The sequence below is a fragment of the Lissotriton vulgaris genome, chromosome 6 (genome assembly GCF_964263255.1).
Source record: "Lissotriton vulgaris chromosome 6, aLisVul1.2, whole genome shotgun sequence".
Taxonomy (NCBI): Eukaryota; Metazoa; Chordata; class Amphibia; order Caudata; family Salamandridae; genus Lissotriton; species Lissotriton vulgaris.
Window position 1 is genome coordinate 942,717,720 of NC_141694.1, and position 22,362 is coordinate 942,740,081.

The 22,362-nt window shown below is 44.1% G+C and overlaps 1 protein-coding gene across 2 annotated transcripts in view; it reads left to right on the plus strand.

Annotated features, from left to right (window-relative positions):
- LOC147708237 (uncharacterized) overlaps window positions 1-22,362 on the plus strand; it is a 787,595-nt gene that overhangs the window by 166,727 nt on the left and 598,506 nt on the right. For both annotated transcript variants that reach the window (XM_086926981.1, XM_086926982.1), the window contains exon 5: window positions 6,113-6,297. In XM_086926981.1, the coding sequence (XP_086783107.1) occupies window positions 6,113-6,297 (185 nt within the window). The remainder of the gene's footprint in view (window positions 1-6,112; window positions 6,298-22,362) is intronic.

Here is a 22,362-nt window from a genome sequence, read left to right on the forward strand (position 1 = left end):
GTTCATCAGGATCAACCATTCTGTTCGTACTCTTCGCCAGAAAGCCAAGATCTAACATCTTGGTGAGGGGCCCCAAGAGATCCAAAACCTTGTCTTGGCAAGCCCGCCAAGATCTGTCGAGACCCTTTTTTGGATCCTTCGCAAATTTGCACAAATACATTGTCATGGTGGGGTCCACCTCCGGAGTCTCTGCCAGGTGGTCTGCCAAATCTGGTTGTGGGCATTCGGAACGGAGGTGGGCACGTACCTCCTTCTCCAATGGCTGACGAATGTGTTGTTGGACGTACTCTGTCACTGCTGGGGACGGAAGCCAAGCCGTGGACTGGGGGTGGACAATGTCCGCTGGCTCAAAAGTAAGCACCGGAGGATGTGAAGATGCGTCAACAAAATGTTCTTTACATTTTTTCTTCTTGGGAGGGGAAGGAGTGGGGTCCGAGGACGAAGAGGACTGTAGTTCATCACTCTTGTCATCCTCCACAATAGTTGCAGGCTTGGAAGACAAGGACTGCACCAACTTCCTGAAGTCCGAAGCATGCGGATTACCAGGAGAAGAGGAAGAAGACTTCTTTGCCGCAGGGACCCAACCCTGCTGTCGGGCATACTTGGTCAAGTGCCGTTTCAGAGGCGTTATAGCCCGTACAAGGGCCTTATTCATGGAGTGCTGGACCCCTCGGTCTAAAGCCTCCACAAGATTCTGCTCCATGGTGTCAGGAGCCTCTTCATCAAATTCTTCCTCCTCCTCATAATAATATTCACTCATAATGCACGAGGTTCGTGAAAGTAAGCCCACAAATGAGGAAGGTAAATAAATGTAATGCCAAAGGCAAAAGTCAAAGGGGAGTGAAAAAACCCTCACAGTAAGCCAAACTGTAGAAAAAAACACAGGCAAATATAAATAAAGAGTGGAGGGAGGGCTCACTGCCACAAAAAACGTCACTCTAGGCAAAGCCTATGCAAATTGTTACAGCCAGAGCCTTTTTACAGACACCGGCGTCAGAAGGGGTTAATCCCAGAGGCTGTGGGCGTTAACGTCGCGAGGGACGTCCTTCAGAGAAGCTCCGGTGAGGGAAGAGACACGGAGCGCCGGAAATAACAAAACGCGCATGCGCGTTAACCGGCCGCCTACCAGGAAGAGAAGCAGCTCGCGCGAGCCGCGCGAAGCTGCTCAAACCCCAAACTCCACTCCACAAATCGTAAAGAGCACGGACAGAAAGCGCCCGACCTCAGGGTGGAGAAGCCTCGCACCCGACCGCGCCGCCCTGAAAACGAAACGGAGACAGGAATGCGGAACGCGGGGAGAAAGCGCAAGCAGCGCGTAATGAAAGGCACAAATAACGTGGCAATTCAAGCAATAATACAAGCGCAATATCAGCAATATCAATAGTAAGGTAAGAAAACACTTAACTGGCTGCGGAGCAGCAAAGAAAGAGGAAGTGGGATTGTCTACATGTCTATTTATAGTGCAAGACTCTATGGTTATCACCCAAGTGTTTCTGGGTAATGTGGTTTTTTACTTGGCTGCTGGGCATTTCAATAAAGAAATGAGACTAGCATAATCGGAGCCTCCTGTCCTGACATAGAATTGCTCTGAAAGGTTTTATGCTTAGCATAGCATAATATATCAAACAACAAATGATCGAGTCATCACAAATATCACTAACATTAGTTCAAAAGACAGACCATAAAATAATTCCTTTGGTCTGGAGTATTTATTTACTCCGTTTTTCATTATTTCAAAGGAAAATCATTTGCTTTCAACCAGTGGGATGCACTCATTATATCTGAATTTCCTCTTAGGGAATCGCCACTAGATCAAATAAGACTATCGCTAGGAGTTTAAATATTGTTCCCGCTGGCAGCAACCTTCTAATCAATGTTTTAAGAGGTAATGAACTACTATATAGGTTGCACTTTCTTTGTTCAAATCATGACTGTTTTTTCTGAGTACATGTCATGCAATGTGCTTTTTGTAAATTCGTGTTTCACAATATGAGTTGATTGTATGTTTAACAGTTGAAATATTTTTGTTTCCCTTGTTCTCAATATCAAAAAAACAAATGATTTTGCTTTGAAATAATGAAAAATTGAGTAATTAAATACTCCAGACCAAAGGAATTGGTTTATGGTCTGTCGTTTGAACTAATGTTATTGATAAATGTGATGACTAGATAATTTGTTGTTTTATATATATATCAGGCCCTTTTTAGTTGTCTAAAAAGGGCTAACCCCTCTAGGTACAGAATATAATGATGTAACCGTTGGTTTGGCCTTTTTATGAAAAGGGATTTGTTTTTGTGGTTCTCATTTTAGGTTGATGGTTTTTATATAATAATCCTGTAGAAATGTCCCCTTTTCTAAGATGGTGCACAACTCACAGTTTTGTTTTGCATTACTCCAAAATTTATTGAAGGGGCCATTACATTGTATATATCCTATCTCTCCATCTATGCAAGCAGACAAACTAAAAATTGTTAGGTATAATGACGAGGGTAGTATTGGTTGTCTGTGTATGGGGAGGTGCGACTTAATTGCGGCTAATTCCATTCAAGCTCACCAGTCCAAGATGGCGGGTGTTTTGATACCCGATCTTGTGACCACGCTGCCTTTATTGAAGTAGGAAGGTTATCGCACTAGAGTTTTGTTTATGGAGTACAGCTGGAGGGCGGAACTTCTGAGGTGCATTCTGTTTTCCACAACGCGTTTAGAGTTTAAATGGCCTTTACCAAAATGAGGGAGGCTTTTTTTCTGTAGCTCACGCTTTGTGAAAGAACTGCTTTTTGGGGAATGTGACTTTGAAGTAAATGTACAGTATAGAATAGTTTTCTCCCTCACCAATGGCCTGTCGTTATAAGCTAATAACACAATTATTACCCATCCTGTTCCTATTCCTCAAACACAACTAGAAGTGTAGATATATACAACAAGCATTGGCAAAGCCTATTGGTCTTGCTTTTGGGACCTATTGCTTTTGCTAATACCTTTTGGCGAAGCTGTACAGCATGAGTAAGATGCTGTGCAGTATGCATAAGAGTAAAAAATACGGAGAAAAGGTGCAGTGGCACAGCCGTATCATTTTGTAGGTGCGCAGGAATGCGTGATGGCTTGCACATGCATGTGCTCCATTACATTGTGCTCCTACAAAATTATATAGGCGCAGCTTGTGTATTTACCAATCTTTGCTGGGTCAGTTAATAAGAAACTAAAGAAGTGGCACATAAACACCTTTTTTGTAAGCGTATGTGCTGGCAACTGTTTGCTGCGTGGTTCCCTTGGCCCGTCAATTTTATAATTTATTTTTTTAAACTGAGGGCAACAGAGGAGTGGTCGGGGAGGGGAAAGCATCACACAAGTGAGAGCAATACAGGAAGCTGATGAGAAGGACACACGTAAGAATGCAACAGAGCATACAAGAGAGGCAGGCAGTTTGGTGGGAAATAAGCACACAAGACCGAGGGAGACAACAACACAGAACACAAGTGGTGTCAGTATTTGGAAGGAAGAGTGGCACACAAAGGAGAGGGCTGAAACCCCCATTCACTTTCATGGAGTGCTTAAGCAGAAAGAGAAAAGCAGAAAGAATGATAGAAGCTAGATTATCAGAGAGATGGCAAAGAGGTGATTCTCCAAGGAAGAGACAACCATGTAATCGACATGCTGGGGCATGGAAAGCACTTGAATAGGATGCAAGGAAATTAGAGTGCCAATCAAGCCAATCAATGGTAAGGAATAGGAAGGCTGTAATCCCCTGCTAATTCTTGGTTAAGTTCACAATAGGTCTTTTGCAACCAGAGGGATTGTGCTGTCTGATAGTCTCAACCTAACAATTGTAGGCAGGAACGATCCAGGTGTCAGCCAATACAACAGTTGTTTTCAAAACAAAAATGATGAATGCTACTAGCTAAACGTGAGGATTGGAGAAGTGATAAGAGCAAAATCGACTGTTTTCATGGCTGCTAGTGGGAGAAATAAAAAAACGTTCTCAAAGACTTAATTCAGTTGAAGCACATTCCTGCCACTGCAAGAGCTTGAGGGTGGAAAGAAAAGGCAGTGTCAAATTATACTACTAAATTTCTTACAACTTCTACTGTGACAGGGATTGGGGCACGGAATTCGGCCATAATTTGGTTGGAGAGAAAAGATTTGATTTGCCAAATAGCAGGATCTATGTTTTATCTGTGTTGCATTTTAGATAGGATGACTTCGGTGAGGCAGTTTTTGTGGTTTAGTTCTGAGCCCAGGGACCTTTTGTCCAGCAACAGAATCAGCTCTGTATCATCAGCGCATGATGTAGTGACAATTCAGAAAGTAGCTACCAGGGAGATGTATATTTTGAATAATGCAGGACTGAGAGATGAGCCCTGCAGAGCTCCTTTTGCTACTGATCTTTCTGTTGCTGTTAAAGGTCCAATTGTGACCGCTTGTCTACGACTGGTTAAAAACAAATTTCATCCCGTCCAGGGCTTTATGAGAAATGTCACAGTCCTTGATTTGTTGAAGTAGTATAGAATGCAAAATGGTGTCAAATGCAGCAGAGAGGTCAAGTAAAATCAACACCGCATGTGAGAGAGAACGCCCCTTTAGTCAGGGAGAAAAACATTATTTTTGTGGTTTGTTATAAATCTGACCAATAGTTATTGAGATTTTTACTTGTGAAAAAGGTGTTAGGTGTGCCAGTAATTTTTAAAATGTAGACATGTTTTATCATTTGAAAGTACGATCAAAGAACACTGTAGCTCTTTCCCTCACATTTCAATTTTATGTAATTGACTGATGAGAAAAATTAATTGGTAGTCTCAAAACTAACAAATTCCAAACAAATTAAAGAAAAGTACACCATTTTGAATTTGTAAACTGGTATTATTTTCGTGGAACAATGAATTTTAGTGGATTCGTAAATTTCTCAAAAAAACAGAGATAGGGTCTCTGTTTTGGGTGCTTGGGCAAGGTAGGTAGGGTCAAATGAATAGCCACCAGTCCACACTTGGGCAATGTCTGGGAGGGGCAAGTTCTCCCTCTCAACATTAGGCAATTAGTGAAGGATTTAAGGACTATTCTGCCCCCTGCGCTTCAACACCGTGGGGGTAGGGGCCAAATTCTCCCCTTTGGGCAGAGCAAGGGACGATACAGTGCCCCCACAGGGCTGCTGTAGATTGATTGCAAAAACGAAAAGCAAACCTTTATTATTGCTTTTTCCCTTTCTTTCATACCCGTCCTTCTGGCATGATCGCATTTCTGCTTCATATGCAAGGCACCTGGCTGCCTTCTAACATGAAGGAACAAACATTTAGAACTCCTCTTCCAGAAAGGGGGAGTACACAAAAAGAGCCCTACTCCTGCAACAGCGTTAGTACATAACAAATAAGACCAAGGCGGAACACAGCAATCATAAAGGGGCGTCAGGAAGGAGGGAACCTAATATATTGAAGATTACCCTCCCCTAGATTGGGGGAGTTGTTCTTCATCTATTTTATAAATGTATTTTAGGAGGCAAAAAGGTGCATGTCCTGTATGGTGGGGTCCCCTCACGATGCACAGAAAGGGTACAAGGAAGAGTGGGGATGGGTATGATAAGGTGAGGTAGTGCGGCTCACTGGTTAGAGGCGGCAGACCCGAGAGCAGAGAACGGCCCGGGACCAGGGTTCGATTCCCGGCGCGGCAGGTTTCTGGACCAGGGTCAGCGGACTCGATAATTCTCTCGCTTCGGTGCCCACTCTGATCTGCGATCACACTCGGCAACTCTGGGCATTAGCTTGCCTCATCTTCACTAACGGCCCCACCAGACCGCCGGGGAGGCCTGGTCTCACCCTGGAGATACCCATTAAGGGACCATCTCTCAGGGAAGCCAGGAAGGGTTTTGCAGCGGTCGAAGCGCCTTGGGACCCTCCGGGTAAGTAGTGCGCTATATAAATGCCTAAATAAATGCCTATACATACATAAAGATTACTGGTAAATAACTCATATATTATGCACCATGGCTAGATACAACCCCAAATCTTTCAAGTGGTCTAAAAGTAAGAACAGGAGGGTGGGTAGGGCTATTTGGGTATTGTGCCACAGTGGGAAGAAGAGGTAGCTCATTTAACATTGTACTTTCCCTTTTTCTGCTGTCAAGATACTCATTCTAAGAAGAAACAGTGGTTGGTAGAAGAAATCATGCAACTGAAGAGGAAGAAGGAACTTTCAGACACACAGATCTCTCAAAAGGACATGGAGGTAGTGCATGCAAAGCAAGAGCTAGAGCGTGAGCTAACACGTCTAAACAGCAGTGATCAGAAAAGCTTTACTCTGCAGTCAAAGGTAAGGTGTTTATAATGCTTTCTCTTCAATGAATATTTTAATTGGAAATGTTTGACTTTTTAATTCCATTAACCCTGTTACTAAGAAGAGTTATTGTTTCATTGTTAACATTTAAAGTGGATTTATGGATCTTTAATCATCTACACTTTATTGCTTCTAGACGTTTTGATATCATTTTGATACCTTAGATGTGTGATCATTCCCTTAATGTCATTTGACTTATGTACTGTTATTAGCACACTGAATATGTTAGTCCAAAAGTTATTGAAGTGATCCTGCCCCTACATTTGCCACAAGGCTAATTTATGCTTAAAATGGGCTCCACCAATATTCTATCCAAGCCTCCAAAATGTATGTACCTTTTGAAACAGCGTTGTGTAGTTTTTGTGGGGTCTTTGGTGAGGTAAGACCTGAAAAAAGTAATTGTTTTGTGTAGGACTTGGCCTTTTTGGTAAAAGTTCCCTAAACATTTTGCTTTCCCCCTAGACCGTTTTCCTGACCTAGAGATCAAATTTAGATGTTTTGGGTACTGCTGATAAGTGTCATAGTAGAAGAGTTCCCTACGTAAAATATAATGGTGATTGGTGGGCCATGATTGGTATGTTTGCCTTACTAGCAAAAGTCCCTATTGGTGTACACTGTATGTGCAAGGGCTAGTAATGAAAGGGCGCACAGAGAAGGGAACTCAGGCCTTCAGTGTAGGGCCTTCGCGCAGAATGCTAAGTTAGCACGTAGTCCTGACAAGTGCACCCACTTGTCAGGCCTGAATTTCTCGTTTACCTACACCTGGGGCACCCCTGTGGTAGGTACCAGGTAACCCCTGGGCAGGGTGCAGTGTAGGGAAAAGGCAGAACATAAACTTAGGTGTGTTATGTTCTGAAAGTGAAAAACTCTCCATTTTGTTTTCCACTGTTTGTTAACCTAGTTTCCTGTCAGTTTATAATGGAGAAGTAAAGTTTGGTATGTATGGACTCATAGTATCATAATGTATTTTTCTGTGAAGGTGGTTTTGTTACTGTGTGTTTATAAACCACTCTTTTAGAAAGTGGCTGAGTTCTGTGCTCTGAGCATTTCTGTGTGTCTCTGAAATGTGATTGTCTGTCTGGAACTGAAAGGTGAGAGGAGCTGAGAGAGGTCTTGACTCCAGGAGGGGTTAAGATGGCACCAGGCTGCAATGCATCTCGAGAGTAGGGGGAGGAGAAGCCCCTGGAGTTAAAAAGGCCTGGGCTGGTGCTATAAACCAATTGACCCATCTCCTGCTGAGTGATTAAGGATCCAGACCCCCAGTATCAAAGGGAGAGAGGTGACACTGGGAGGGAGACCCCCAGAACTGATTTAGGGAGGGGTCAGGGACCCCTGAGCACATACAAACTTCAAAGACATTAAGGGGTAAAACTATGAGAGCTGAAGCCCCTGGACGTTGGAATGAAACAGATATGTTTTGAGACTGAAAAGGCTTGGACTCATTCTGTGGTTAAGAGGAACCTCTGCTAAAGAAGGAACAACTAAAGAGACTGCTGTGGATAGGCCAATCCTTGGTTTGTGGTCTGGGGCTGGTCTGCAGTTTGCTGTTCTAACTAAGGAAGAGGCTGTTGGGACTGTCTTTGGAGGCTCTGGATCCCCCTGCTTGAAGAAGACTGTGCTTTGTGCTGTGTCTTGTAACCCCAAGGGCTCGAGGTGAGTTGGCTCCCTGTTTGGAAATACAGGATTAAAAAAGTTTCCAGAGAAGTTGAAAGCAATGCAGTGTGCACATGCTTTTTATCGCTTGAGACCCTCAGAATTTGTGCCTTGTGATCGTGGGCACGCAGGAGTAAGCTTAGTCTCAGATGTGCAGAGTGAGTGTCGTGGTGCAGGCCAAGGAGTTGGTGAGGAGTGTCTGGTCGTGGTGTGCACAGGGAGACGAGGCGAGGTGAGGACGCGCAAGGGTGCATGTTGTGGTGCAGCCCCGGTGTTGGTAAAGAGCGCCTGGGCCTTGTGTGCACCAAAGGAAGAAGCAAGACTCGGAAGCGTAGTGTACGTGTCGTGGTGCAGCCAGGGTGTTGGTGAGGAGCACCTGGACATCATGTGCACCAACGGACGAAGTGAGTCTCGGACGTGCTGGGTGCATGTCGTGGTGCGGCCGGGGTGTTGGTAAAGAGCGCGGGGCCTCGTATGCACCAAAAGAAGAAGTGAGTCTCCAACGTGCAAGAGTGCATTTGTGGTGCAGCCAGGGCGTTAGGAAAGAGCGCCTGGACATCGTGTGCACCGGGAGAAGAGGTGAGACTCGAACGCGCAAGAGTGCGTGTCGTGGTGCAGCCAGGGCATTGGTGAAGAGCGCCTGGACATCGTGTGCACCGGTAGAAGAGGCTTGAACATGCAGGGTGCATGTTGAGGTGCAAGTGGAGTGTTGGTGAAGAGCAGCAGATCGTCATGAGCACCAGAGAAGAGGCGAGTCTCGGACACGTGGGGTGCGTGTCGAAGTGCAACCTGAGGTGCTGGTGAGGAGTGCCTGGTTAGGGTGTGCATCAAATTGAAGTCAAGACTCCACAGTGCTGAGGGCGAGTCTTGATGTAGACTGGGACCGCCGGAGTGAGGGCCAAGTCATTGGGGCCCTCGGAGTCGATCAACAGCCGCCTGGACCAGCAGCCACGGAAGAGCTGAGCCGCCGACCCGAGTCCACTGCAGCCCGTGATAGAGTTCTGGATCAAGGCCCAAGTTGCTGACGTTGGGGGGAGAGTGGGATCGGGCCCCCTCAGGTAACGTGGATCAACACCTGGGGGTTGAGTGCAGGCCCGGAGGGACACTCCCTCGGCCTCACGATTCAGTCAGCTGCGCGATCCGTTGCTTCGGCTCGGATCCCGGCCCGTGCTGACCCAAGACGGGGCAGTACTGGGGCCGGAGTGGGAATCCGTACATTTTGTGTCATCATTTGATCCATAGCAGGGGCACTGTTAACGGAGCCCCTAAACTGTCGTATTACACTTTGCATTATTGCTTCTAACGAACTATCGAACTGTCGTATGACGCCTGACCTCATTTGTGCCTGATGAACTACATGCTTGGTGCGCTATGCACTACATTATTTTTCCCTTGCAGAGTACATGATTGTAACATGGCACATTGCATTATTTCTTCATCCCACAGTATCTGGTTATAACTTGGCACAGTGCATTATTTCTTCCTTGCACAGTACATGAATGTAGCGTGACGCATTGCTTTGTTTCTTCCTGGTACAGGGCATTCTGGCAGTGATACACATTGCATTATTCCTTCTATTGTAAAGTACATGATTGTGGAGCTACGTATGGCATTGTTTCTCTGTTGTACAGTACAAGAGAATATCGTTACGCATTGCAGTATTTCTTTTATTTTGCAATGTGTGTGATTCTAGCAATACAACTTGCCTAACCTTTTGGAAACGGTTAGAAGTGAGCTTTACTGTTGGTTAGAAGCGGTGGCTGGGATTAGAGCCTACCAGTCCACCGGAAGGAATACTACCCATTCTTATATGTAGATTTTGTATTGTGTGGTCACATTGTATATCTGTCTATACAAAGCTTATACTCATTTTATAAAAACTCGTGTGGAGTCTATTTGTGGTGACATCATTGGGTTGCTGTGAGTGTGGTTGCACATATTGTACGCTCGTTCCTTGGAGATAAACATTGCTGCACGTGCTAAGCTACTAAGGGGGTGAGAGGGCTACCTCAGATATTGTCCTTACTTAGCCTACTGTTAAAATGAGGGGTCAGGGGACTCCCGACTCCAGCATTTGGTGGGATAAGGACCCCCACTTCCAAAATGTTGCATATTGGATACGCTTATGAATCTTTCAAGGAAAAGCAAGAGTCTCCCACAAAAACCACCAACAACTCTATTGCTGGAAAAACAACAATGACTTATCCATAACCTGCAATAAGAAAGAAATTGTTGCCAGAGGGGTTGATGAGGTGATGTAGTCTGATCACTACATATTCAGTTTTGTAAGACCTCCATTTTAATACTAGCCTCTCTCATTAGCCAAATTGTGTGATCCAGTGCATTTTAGTTTCTCAGTGGGTGTCCATGTTAATTTCTCTTTAAAATGTATAAGCACCTAGAAACAGACTAATCCCCAGTGTATAAAACTTGTACTCATATGAGGGACATGACTGTGAAGTGCTTTAACCTCATAAGTGCTGCGCCTAGTCCAACGGCCGACGGCACCACTACCTCGGGAGTGCTGCCGTCGGCCGTTGGACGTTCGAACCTCACCTGCGCAATGGAACGTTCAGCACTGGAGCTGGACGTTCCATAGCTGCTAAGGTGTTAAACTGAGACCTCAAGCAACAAACATGAAACTGTGGTTAGGCGGGGCTTCACAGCTTGATACCTTGATACCAGTCCAGGGACCTTTATGGGTACGTGTGGAGTTTGACATCACAGCCACTGTTGGATGGAACATCAGAGAAAGGCCATAGAAGCTGCGGCATGCAGATGAAGGTGTATTGTATGGTTCTCAGTAGCTGGTTGTTAGAATTATACAGGGCGTCCCACACAGAAGTCCGCTCCTTAGGCAAGGTAATAGTTCTGAGTTAAGTCAGATCATAAGCAGGTTCAGGCACTTGTTGTGGAGACATGCAGTTATCAGTAGTTAACTGAAGGAGGCCAGTGTCATGCCCACCCATACACAGCATTTCCTGAGCAGGGCTCTTGGATTCACCGCTCGGTCTGCTGTCTGGTTACCTGAAAATCCAGAATACAGCTTCTGGACGCTGCTGACGCATTGGCTGTTGCAAAACACCAACCGCGAAAGATGTCCCGTACTCATTTATGTGACTCTGTGGTGCCCCAAAGTGCTGGTCCATACATTTCCAGCCCGCTCTTGTGAGAGAACGTAGGCCACCTTTTGGAAGGAGGGAGATACTTTGGCAGTCATTGTATGCCTGTGTTGCCTTTCAAGATATGCCCCTGAAATCGTCTGTGATACATTGTAGCAGATTTATGTACCTCCAAGTAGCACAATGGATTATGTTCTATTCAGAGTAGCGTCTTGCTGTCCTATCATTCCTGTCTGTCTGTAAACCATTTTCAGAATAACTCAGGGCTTTCGTTTGAAACAAGTTTACTTCAACATCAGTTTTTACTGTGAGCTGTGATCATGTGTTACTTTTAGCACCCGTGGCTTGACTGAAGGACTGGAGATTTTAACCAATAACTGTATATTAAGCTCTTAGACAATAACTTTAATGTTTCTATTTTTTAACAACGTTAACTGTATTTATAATTCCACATAGATAGATGTATAGCAAATCAAACCGTACATATATGACAGCTACGTCTTTATCCAACACATTTTCTTCATTACTTGAGAAAATCTAAACTCAAACAGTTTGGCGTCCTAATAGCAGATCATGTTTCGTTGTTCACATGTGAGGTCGATGCCAATCCCATCCCATCCATGTTCGTTGGAGTACGAGGGGCATGCTTGTTGGCCCTCTTATATGTCTCCTTCTCGTTTTATGAGCGTTTAAAATGGTAAACAGACCTTTTGGAATTTGAGCAAATTCTCATAGCCGCTAGTTTCCCCATTGTGGAGATTGCACACGTTTTGGACCACCAAAGCATGCAGATTTTTTCTTTCCACAACTGCGCTCTGGACAGTCTGGCAACCAACATCAAAAGTGTGAGTAGTTTCCCCATAGGTGATGTGAGAAGATAAACAGAATCTTAACCGGGGTCTTCTAGTAATGGTGTCGTAAGTTCCAGGGGGAGCTGAACCCCTGGGATATGACATATATTTGCCACTGTTTCTCCCCAGAATCTGCGTACGAGAAGGCAGGACTACCACGTGAGGAAAGGGTTCTGGATAGTGGATAGTCTTTATTTTCCCCATGTCTAGAAATTGCGGAAGTACGCTTCCCCAAATGCAAAAAAGAGCTTTTGGTCACCCTTATGATTTAAAACATGCCAGCAGTTCCCTGCATCTACTAGGATTTGTATTTTAAAATACACTTGGGAGTTCGGGGGGGGGGGGGATTCAGTGTTAGCGGTGATCTCCGCAGTATTCATGTGATTTTCCATACATGACTAGTAGTTGCTTTTTTCAGTCAGGTTAGTTTATAGTAATTCTTGCGAGACTGACAAGGTCTTGTGAATTTTGAGTGCTAATAATGAACGCGAAGCGCTTCCTCCTGACAGCAGTTGACCTTTATTTGTTTCTTAGCATTGGATTTTCTATACCTAGCGTCACAGTAAATGAGATAGGTATTTCATTCAATTAACAAGACACAACCGGTTGGTGTGAACACTGTACTATATTTAACACTGACTGATTGTCACTTTCTTTCACTTGGCTGCAGAAAGCTCTGATGTGTTTGAATAGAAGAGCAAATGCCCTTTCATGGAGACACAGAGCGAATTCAGATCAGCATTGTAAGCACTGCTCCGGCATGGATAGTAATGCTCCACCGGTCTTGAGCTCTAATCCAGATGGCATTTGTGAGCGTTTTTTTTCTATTTTTAAATTGCCTTTATTAGCTTTTACCATATTACATACTCATTCTTACATGCATTATTACTTCAGTAGTATCTTGTGTGGAAACCTAGAAAAAACAATAAGGTTTATATGAAACTTGAGGCTTTAACGAAAGAACTACAAAGGAAGGAAGAAAAAACCTCAGCGTAAAGAAAACATCATAACAGGTAACGTGCAGGGAAGTTGCACATACTCGAGCTAATGAATGATTAAGGCACGTCAACTAGAGGTATTACCAATTAGGACAAAGTGCAGGCTCAGCAGGCAAGAGGTACAAAAGGGGGTGGTGATGGACGGAGCATCTGAACCAATCAAACACTCACACCCAGTCAACAGATCTGAGTTTAATCCATCACCGTTCTTTAGCCCACCCTGCCACCCCAGTTCAGACATGGCCATATGCAAATCAGTCTGACCCTGTGCCTCATGGGAACAGTCCTGCCCGAACTGCCAAGCCATGCCTTCCCTGGACCGGAAACAAGCTTCCTAGGACCGGTTTCTGGCATTACAGTCGTCTTCAGCCAGGCTTGCTTGAATCCAGTGGCAAAGTGAGCAAGGGACTCACGTCTGAGCATATTCTGCCAACTTATGGCAAACAAAGCGGTACAAAAGGGGGTGGTGATGGATGGAGTATGTGAACCAATCAAACACTCACACCCAGTCAACAGATCTGGGTTTAATCCATCACCGTTCTTTAGCCCACTCTGCCACCCCAGTTCAGACATGGCCATATGCAAATCAGTCTGACCCTGTGCCTAATGGGAACAGTCCAGCCCGAACTGCCAAGCTATGCCTTCCCTGGACCGGAAACAAGCTTCCTAGGACCGGTTTCTGGCATTACAGTCATCTTCAGCCAGGCTTGCTTGAATCCAGTGGCAAAGTGTGCAAGGGACTCACGTCTGAGCATACCCTGCCAACTTATGGCAAACAAAGCGGTACAAAAGGGGGTGGTGATGGATGGAGTATGTGAACCAATCAAACACTCACACCCAGTCAACAGATCTGGGTTTAATCCATCACCGTTCTTTAGCCCACTCTGCCACCCCAGTTCAGACATGGCCATATGCAAATCAGTCTGACCCTGTGCCTAATGGGAACAGTCCAGCCCGAACTGCCAAGCCATGCCTTCCCTGGACCGGAAACAAGCTTCCTAGGACCGGTTTCTGGCATTACAGCCGTCTTCAGCCAGGCTTGTTTGAATCCAGTGGCAATGTGAGCAAGGGACTCACGTCTGAGCATACCCTGCCAACTTATGGCGAACGTGAGTCCCTTGCTCCCTTTGCCACTAGATTCAAGCAAGCCAGCTGAAGATGGCTGTAATGCCAGAAACCGGTCCTAGGAAGCTTCAATCTGGTCCAGGGAAAACATGGCTTGGCAGTTTGGGCTGGACTATTCCCATGAGGCACAGGGTCAGACTGATTTGCATATGGCCATGTCTGAACTGGGGTGGTCGAGTGGGCTAAAGAATGGTGATGGATTAAACCAAGATCTGTTGACTGGGTGTGAGTGCTTGATTGGTTCAGCTGCTCCGTCCATCACCACCCCCTTTTGTTCAGCAGGCAAGAGGGGCATAACTCCTGACCTTCTAGCATGGCATCTAAGTGTCTGCAGTGCAGTCAAGGCCTAGTCCATAAAAGAACTAAGGGCACCATCCAAAGTCCCCAGCATCCTTTCCCCCAACTGGTTTTCACGGGGCATAACGGGGACAGCATCACTGGCCGTGGAGATGCCCATCCCAGTTCTGGGGGCCAACTGGAGTCAATTTCTTAGTCCATCCTGAAGGCCATCAGGTGGCTTCTCTATCCAACTAGTCTCATCAAGGTATCGGATCTCCCGAACTGTCTCTCACTTGTGTAACCCTACTGCACAGCATTCTAGGACAATACAAACTGGAGACTTCAAGTCTCCAGTAAGAGTTCCTCTGAGGGCTTCAGCTTTACCCCTAGCTGACACAGCAGCCTGATTCCTTCCCACCAAAACCTTAGAGGTGAGCCCCTTCTGTGTTGCATCCAGAAGTCTGGCCACCCTCTTTTGTTCCAATGTGTCTGGGTTGTCTAAGTGTGACAAGCTAATTATCATATGCAGATTTCCTCCGCACCCTTCCTTTCCCAGGAACTGAGTCAATCACTGGTAATTGTCCTTTTTTATGGGTAAGCCTTTGCTCCCTCTGTTGGAGAGCGCAGTAATTAACTTGGCCCAGTAGGTTGACAAAATCCTGGATTCTGAATATGATCTGTTCCATAGAACTATGCCACACCTTGAAGTCCCATAATATCATAATATGTGAATGTAGTCTGTTTTATCCCAATTCGATACTTTGCTAGATTGTGTAGGCCTAAGTAGTGTGAAACAGCACTTAAGGACCGATTTCGCATATACATATATATATATATATATATATATATATATATATATATATATATATATATATATATATATATATATATATATATATATATATATTACCTACTGGCGGTCGCCAGTAGGTAGTTATAGTTAGGATTTTTTTCAATGTTAAATCTCAAAATTCTATTTGGGATAACTTTGGCGCCGGTTGACGAATCTGCCTGAACATTTCCTCAAAATGGCCTCGCGGCGTTCCGGTCCTTCCCTGAAAGTTTGGGGGGGATTCGTCAAGCAGGGGCCGAGATAAAAGGGGGGTCCCAAAACACGTTTCCCCCATGTTAATTTCCATAGGGCGGTCGATTTCACGTTTAGCCCGAACGGCTGAATGGATTTCCACCAAACTTGGCAAAATTGTAGGGACTGGTAGCCCGATGTGCCTTTGCTATGTCTCAAGATATGTGCCTCAGTGGATTTTGAGTAATTAAGGTTCAAAAAAATATATATATCTATAGCCGCGCTCCGGTACGCGCACTGGTACGCGCACCGGGCGCGCCACACGACTTGCCCGCAGAAAGCTGATTGGCTCTGGGGTGTCTGTAAACATTCTAAACAGTCCGGAGCGGCCGCCATCTTGTGTCTCGGTAGGATCGAGACACGAGAGGTGGCCAAAACAAAGAGGGAAATGACCATAAGGGGGCAGAGTAGACCCCCCCCTTGACCCCCTAGGTTTGATGTGGGGGCCCAAAAATTTTTTTTGATTTTCACGGGGGGGGCGCCTGGTACGCGCACCGGGGAGCGTACCGGGGAACGTACCATGGGGAAAAAGAATGACAGTTTTAAAAGTAGCTGTTTAAAAAAAAATGTTTTGTTGTTTTTTTTTATACATACACATACATATATATAAATGCATATGCATATATATATGCATATATGTGTATATTTGTGCGTGTAGAGAGAGGTAGAGAGGTAGAGGTGTAGAGGTAGAGAGGTAGAGAGGTAGCGGTAGAGAGGTAGAGATTAGTAGAGAGAGAAGAAGAGAGAGGTAGAGGGGTAGAGAGTAGAGAGTGAGTAATAGAGAGTAGAGAGTGAGTAGTAGAGAGTAGTAGAGAGCAGTAGAGAGAGTAGCAGAGAGTGAGTAGTAGAGAGTAGTAGAGTGAATAGTAGAGTGAGTAGTAGAGAGTAGTAGAGAGTGAGTAGTAGAGAGTGATTAGTAGAGAGTAGTAGAGAGTAAGTAGTAGAGTGAGTAGTAGAGAGCAGTAGAGAGTGAGTAGTAGAGAGTAGTAAAGAGTGAGTAGTAGAGACTGAGTAGTAGAGAGTGAGTAGTAGAGAGTAGTAGAGAATGAGTAGCAGAGAGAATAGTAGTGAGTAGTAGAGAGTGAGTAGTAGAGTGAGTAGTAGAGAGTAGTAGAGATAGAGTAGTAGAGAGTAGTAGAGAGTGTGTAGTAGAGAGTGAGTAGTAGAGGGAGAGTAGTAGAGAGTGACTAGTAGAGAGTAGTAGAGAGTGAGAAGTAGAGAGTGAGTAGTAGAGAGTGATTAGTAGAGAGTAGTAGAGAGTAAGTAGTAGAGTGAGTAGTAGAGAGCAGTAGAGAGTGAGTAGTAGAGAGTAGTAAAGAGTGAGTAGTAGAGACTGAGTAGTAGAGAGTGAGTAGTAGAGAGTAGTAGAGAATGAGTAGCAGAGAGAATAGTAGTGAGTAGTAGAAAGTGAGTAGTAGAGTGAGTAGTAGAGAGTAGTAGAGATAGAGTAGTAGAGAGTAGTAGAGAGTGTGTAGTAGAGAGTGAGTAGTAGAGGGAGAGTAGTAGAGAGTGACTAGTAGAGAGTAGTAGAGAGTGAGAAGTAGAGAGTGAGTAGTAGAGAGTAGTAGTGAGTAGTAAAGAGTGAGTAGTAGAGAGAGAGTAGTAGAGAGTGAGTAGTAGAGAGTAGTAGATAGTGAGTAGTAGGGAGTAGTGAGTAGCGAGTAGTAGGGAGTGAGTAGTAGAGAGAGAGTAGTAGAGAGTAGTAGAGTAGTAGAGAATGAGTAGTAGAGAGTGAGTATTTGAGAGTAGTGGAGTAGGAGAGAGTAAGTAGTAGAGAGTAGTGGAGAATATTCCAAAGTTTGGCACAGCACCACTTTCACAATGAGTCCAATCAAATCATATCACTTAGAGTCCCTATTGAAGCGCTGAATCTTGGTGTATATTCAAATGCTTTTATTTAACTTAAGTTTATGTACCACAGCCAGCCGAAACGTTTCGTTCTGTACAACAGAACTTCTTCAGGGCGTTCTTATTTCCTTCAAGTTATGTCGGTATCCCGTTGTCATATAACTAGATATTTCTTCCAAATGTTAGACGAGACATAAGTATATTCTTATTCAAAGTGACTAGGTATCAATTTTACCCACACAATTCGGGCAGACTTGAGTAATTTATAGCATCCTCAAAGTCAGTCTTTCAAAAATTCCAAAGTATAGGACATGATAATCCAAATCCAAATGTTTCTCAAGAAAAGTCATTTACAATCGTTCGGAATATCGGGGTTTGGGCAGATATGATCCAGGGACCCCCAGTATGCAAGGGGAATTAGTCCCCCCTGTGCAAACGCGCCAGTGGCCTGCATTGCAGAGAGGTGTAACAAGGGTGTGGCCTCATTACACTTCTCTACAATGCAGCTCCCTCGCCCATACTGGAGGCTCCTGGTGGACTATTTGACCCCAGGGACCCCCAGTATGCAAGGGGAATTAGTTCCCCCTCTGCAAACGCGGCAGTGGGCTGCGTTGCAGAGAGGTGTAACAAGGGGCATAGTCTCATTACACCTCTGCAATGCAGCCCCAGGCGCATACTGGAGGTTCCAGGTGGGCTAATTGGCCCCCAGGGGCCCCCAGTATGCAAGGGGAATTAGTTCCCCCTCTTCAAACATGCACGGGGGCTGCGTTGCAGAGAGGTGTAAAAAGGGTTGTGGCTTCATTACACCTCTCTGCAATGCAGTCCCCTGGCGCATACTGGAGATTCCTGGTGGGCTTTCAGGTCTTATATAGTTAGGAATTAGCATTAAAAAAACCTTTGAAATTCACTGAAAAAACCATAGGTTTCACACCAGTTATAGTTAGGAATTAGCATTTAAAAAACCTTTGAAATTCACTGAAAAAACCATAGGTTTCACACCAGTTATAGTTAGGAATTAGCATTCAAAAAACCTATTAAATTCACTGACAAAACCAGTTATAGTTAGCTGGAAATTTTACTGACATAAAACCATTGAAATTCCCACGTTATAGTTAGTTGGACTCACTATAACTTGCGCGCCTGCAATGCACTGCTGATGACGTCACATATTACATCACTCATGACATGGTCAGTGACATCACTCATGACATCACTGATGACACCATCCAGTGAATGTGTGTCTTTCTGAAAAATACATTTGTTTTATATATGTATTTGTAAAGATCGATGGAAGAATAAATGTTTAAATAAGTGTGTAAATGGATGTTTTTAAAAAAAAAATTGGTTGGTTAACTGGCTTATTAAGTGTATCTTAGTGAATACATATATTAGCGAGTATTGTTTAAATATTTAAATGTTTGTATCAGTGTTTCTCTTTGTGTATAAGTGGCTGCAGGGGTTGGTGACTGACTCACTGTTTGTATGTGTTTTGAAGACAGCATATGTGCAGGACTGTATGGGTGGATGAGTGTGTATATGTGTGTGTTAGTGAGTGAATGACTGTCTCACTAGTGTCTTCATTAGTAACGACATATGTTTTAATCTAGTATATGTGAGTATTGATGTATACAAGTGAGTATAGTATATATAGTGAGAGATTGTAGGAGTTCCTGTTTAAATAAGTATGTGTTTCTATAAGTGATTGTTTAAGAGAGTAAGTATGTGTAAGTTTCCTTAGAAGTAAGGTGGTAGTGTGTGTATAAATGTATATGCAAATAAATGGATGTTCAATAGTTTATTTGCATGTATGAGTATGTGTGTGTGAGTAACTTTTGGATGACTGCTGATGTGTAACAGGATGTATAGGTGTATCACTACATATGATGAGTGAGTATATATATGAGTGACTATATAGAACTGTTGGTGAATGAGTGGATGTGTATATAGATGGTGGAATTACTGAATTGGTTGTTGTTACTGGTTTGGGTATCTCCATTTTTTTGAAAATGTTTGTTTCTATTTTTGAATATGTGTTTCAAGCGTTACATTACACTGAAATTAGGTCTGTCACTCTGTCACAAGGATGGTGTCATCAGTGATGTCATGAGTGATGTCACTGACCATGTCATGAGTGATGTAATATGTGACGTCATCAGCAGTGCATTGCAGGCGCGCAAGTTATAGTGAGTCCAACTAACTATAACGTGGGAATTTCAATGGTTTTATGCCAGTAAAATTTCCAGCTAACTATAACTGGTTTTGTCAGTGAATTTAATAGGTTTTTTAAATGCTAATTCCTAACTATAACTGGTGTGAAACCTATGGTTTTTTCAGTGATATATATATATATATATATATATATATATATATATATATATATATATATATATATATATATATATATATATATATATATATGAAGAAAAACGATCCACTCCAAAGGAAAGATCAGAGGACACAGCAGGGGAAATTCAGGCAGCCGTTTATTTCACAGAGTGCATGGCATAATGCATTTCGGCGGATTTGCCTTCCTCAGATGCCTTTAGCACAGAACATCGCTTAGTCCCTTCTTTAAATGCTAACAGGCCCTCCCATGGACGGGAGTCTAGCTGGAGTCACTATCGATAGGTAGCAGCTGCAGTCCAAATGTCCCGGACTCCAGTTCCCACAATTCATCACTACAATGAGTGTCAATAGCGGCTCCACATAGGCTGGTGTCAGCGCTAACATGCCTGTATTGAAAGAAAGGAGGTTCAATATTAACCTGGCGAGTCCCAAACTTCAAGTGGTCCCGGTTGCCTTGGGTCCCCAACCGCCTCCGCCACAGTCCTGGATTCAAGGTGAGGCCGTGACACCCAGGTAAAGTTACCGAGTGTCTCCATACAGTGACGGACTGCTCCTAGCAGCAGCCATGATCCCCGATCCTGTCGTGCGGCGGACCTGCAATCTTTCCAACACCTTGGATAATCTGCCACGTTACCAATTCAGTTGCAGGTCACTTGGGAGGCGGGTCCTCTTACACGTGCAATTGGCCAGCACGTGAATTTGCAAGAAGAAAAACGATCCACTCCAAAGGAAAGACCAGAGGACACAGCAGGGGAAATTCAGGCAGCCGTTTATTTCACAGAGTGCATGGCATAATGCATTTCGGCGGATTTGCCTTCCTCAGATCCCTTTAGCACAGAACATCGCTTAGTTCCTTCTTTAAATGCTAACAGGCCCTCCCATGGGCGGGAGTCTAGCTGGAGTCACTATCGATAGGTAGCAGCTGCAGTCCAAATGTCCCGGACTCCAGTTCCCACAATTCATCACTACAGTGAGTGTCAATAGCGGCTCCACATAGGCTGGTGTCAGCGCTAACATGCCTGTATTGAAAGAAAGGAGGTTCAATATTAACCTGGCGAGTCCCAAACTTCAAGTGGTCCCGGTTGCCTTGGGTCCCCAACCGCCTCCGCCACAGTCCTGGATTCAAGGTAAGGCCGTGACACCCAGGTAAAGTTACCGAGTGTCTCCATACAGTGACGGACTGCTCCTAGCAGCAGCCATGATCCCCGATCCTGTCGTGCGGCGGACCTGCAATCTTTCCAACACCTTGGATAATCTGCCACGTTACCAATTCAGTTGCAGGTCACTTGGGAGGCGGGTCCTCTTACACGTGCAATTGTCCAGCACGTGAATTTGCAAGAAGAAAAACGATCCACTCCAAAGGAAAGATCAGAGGACACAGCAGGGGAAATTCAGGCAGCTGTTTATTTCACAGAGTGCATGGCATAATGCATTTCGGCGGATTTGCCTTCCTCAGATGCCTTTAGCACAGAACATCGCTTAGTCCCTTCATAGATATATATATATATATATATATATTCACAGAAAAAAAACATTGGTTTCAGGGATGTTATAGTTAGAAATGGGCATTTAAAAAACCTTTGACATTCACTGACAAAACCATAGGTTTCAGGGACGTTTTAGTTAGAAATTAGCATTTAAAAAATCATAGAAATTCACTGATAAAAACATAGATTTCAGGGATGTTATAGTTAGTTGGACATTTCACTCATACAAAACCAGAGAAATTCGGCCGTTATAGTTATTTGAGCTAACTATAACTCACACCCCCCCAATGCACTGCTGATGAAGTCAATTATTACATTATTCATGACATGGTCAGTTATATCACAATGACATCACTGATTCCATCATCCAGTGAATGTGTGTTTCAGTAAAGTTTAAATATCTTTTATATATATATGTATGCCAAGGTGAATTGAAGAATGAGACGGGTGTATAAGTGTCTGACTGGATGATTTAGTAGGTGCTTGACTGACTGTATAAGTGAGTGATTCATCGTGTTTTACGGAATGCATGGGTTAGTAACTAAACTGTGTGAATGTCCGTATTAGTCTGTCAGTTGGTGTGTAAGCGGTTGCATGGGATGGAGATTTGCTACCCAAGTGTCTATTTGGGTTATTGATTTGTTGTCTGAGTATCCGTATGGATGCCCGAGTGTCTGAGTGGGTACGTGGGGGGTGTGACTCTGTACATAGATGTGTGAGTGGGTAATTCACTGGGTGTATGGGATCAATAGTGCATCTGTGAAAGGCTGTATGGGTGGGTGAGTGTGTGTATGGGTGTGTTGGTGAGTGAAGGGTTGTCTCAGTAGTACATGTGTGAGTAACTATATGTGTGAAAGGCAGTATTTGTGAGTGTTGGGATATATAAATCACTATATGTTAGAGTGAGTGATTGTGAGAGTGGTTGTATGGATAAGTGTGTGCTTGTATCAGTGATTATATAAGAGAGTAAGTATGTGTTAGTAGCTGTATGAATAAATGAGGTGGTGTGTGTATAACTGTATAGGTGAGTAAATGGGAGTGGGAATGCAAATTTGCATGATTGATTAGGTGTGTGAGTAACTCTATGGATGAGTGGCGATGTGTGTGTGTCTGTATAGGTGTATGAGTGCAAATGATAGTGCTGTATTGATAAGTGACTGCATGTATGAGTGACTGTATGAGTGAATGACTGGACGCGTGTGAAGACCTAGGAATCAGTGAGTGGGATGCAGTTACTGGTATTGGTGT